The sequence below is a fragment of the Laccaria bicolor genome, genomic scaffold (assembly GCF_000143565.1).
Source record: "Laccaria bicolor S238N-H82 LACBIscaffold_7 genomic scaffold, whole genome shotgun sequence".
NCBI classification, from domain to species: domain Eukaryota; kingdom Fungi; phylum Basidiomycota; class Agaricomycetes; order Agaricales; family Hydnangiaceae; genus Laccaria; species Laccaria bicolor.
In genome coordinates, this window is record NW_001889878.1 from 1,277,914 (window position 1) to 1,279,803 (window position 1,890).

Here is a 1,890-nt window from a genome sequence, read left to right on the forward strand (position 1 = left end):
TAGTAGTTGCCTAAAATTAGTCAGGACAGTGAAGGGAGTATAGCTACATGAGTTCAGGTGCAGTAATATTATAGAAGGAAGTGGGGGTCTGAAGTACAGTTATCAGCATTATCTAGTCAGTCCTAGTGCATCATTATAGAGGAGGGTTCTTTAAGGACAGCATGGGAGATGTGTATAGTCTAAGGATTCTGAGAAACAAGGGCTCATTCAGAGCGTGAGTTTGGCAGGATTAATTACATGGATAAGCTTGCTTGAGATGCTTGTACATAAAAGAAGTAGGCTGCCACTGCAGTGATGGACTTCTTCTCCACTGTGTCTGGATCATGAAGATTCTGGATAAAGAGGGCCCCTTTATAGCAGTTGAACATCCCTTCATGCTGTCAGCTGCATTTCTGTGACTCAATATTTTTGATCTTTTATGTTGCTGAGCATTTGTGTCTTATTCTTCTTGTCTCTCTTGTCCAAATGGCTATCACTCTTATAGGTGTGTCCTTAAATTTCACCAGAAACTTAAGAAACTTGGAAACTGTTACATTGTTAGGCTATAGCTTCAACTTTATGAGAATGACCCTGGAGAAGCCAAGACTAAACTTGCATTTCTAAAAGACTTTATTTCCACATTATGAAGGTAAGTAGCTATCTGTCTATCTCTCTTTAAACTATGCTTATTTGTCACTGAAAAGTATGAGCCTGGGGCTTGGATGGTGCTTGATGCCATTCTCCTGTCACTGGGAAAAATCACCAAGAAAATGACTTTGAAGAGATTTCTCTCCATCATACTGGAAATAAAACAAACACTCCATCATACTGGAAATAAAATGTGGTGTTCACATGTCATAAAACCTATTAAGTGGTAACTGGAGGTCTTTACGCTGCCACTACTTTTCCGAGTGGACTCCGGCCAGACTCCATCAGACTGAGGGTATTCAGAACAGACATTTTTTCTGCTTTGCAACTACAGCAATTTTCCGTTGAATGTCCAAAGCTTTTCCGAGCATTTCTGGTCGGACCTCTAAGTCCGTTGGACTTTTCCAATGGACTTCTGACGGACTAACAGCAAATTAGCAGCCAGTCCACTGGAAATGACAGGCAAGCACCAACGGAATTCCAGTGGACAAATCCAACAGAAGTCCAACGGAAGTCCAACGGAATTCCAACAGACTGTTCTTATTATAATTATATAATATAAAAAAATGCAACACCATGGAATTGAACACTGGACCTCAGGCACTGAAGAATATTCAACACAACGCTGAACCAGCTGGACTAAGGCAGCTTTGATGTAGATAGGTGTTTTGCATTATACATACCTACTATTTGACCGCCTTCCTAGAATGGTCATTGGCAAATGCCGATGAGTGATTTTCCCATCATCAATGATCCACGTCTCTCTTCCTCAACCATCATCCATCCCCAGCGGTGACAACAATCCAGCGTCATCCGACGGCGACGTCATCTGCGCAAAGTGAGTGCCCAGACCCACCCTAACCATCCCACCCCAACCTAGCTCATCTGACCACCAACAGACGACGACACGCACTGATGGCCCACCACGCCCACCAGCACCCACAAACGGCCACGACAGCCCACCAACCCACGACGACACGACACAATGACGTGTCAACGACATGCAATGCAGACGGCGTGATGACACAACAACATGACAACATGACAACAACAACACAACGACGTGTCAACGACACGCGACATGAACAACACAACAACACAACGACAATGACACAACGACGTGTCAACGACGCATGATGCGGACAACACAACAACACGACGACAACGACGACACGATGACATGTCAACAATGCTTGCCGACGAGACAACAACGAGGCAATGACAACGCCCAAGGAGAATGAAAGGCAACAACGATGTGCAATG

At 44.3% G+C, this 1,890-nt stretch overlaps 1 protein-coding gene across 1 annotated transcript; it reads left to right on the top strand.

Moving 5' to 3' along the window:
* Positions 1–622: 622 nt before the first annotated feature.
* Positions 623–857, top strand: LACBIDRAFT_317372 (uncharacterized protein; the record flags this gene model as incomplete). Its single annotated transcript, XM_001878856.1, has 2 exons — positions 623–628; positions 684–857. 2 exons carry the CDS (start codon positions 623–625, stop codon positions 855–857), a joined length of 180 nt encoding a protein of 59 aa, XP_001878891.1.
* Between the last annotated feature and the right edge of the window lie 1,033 nt (positions 858–1,890).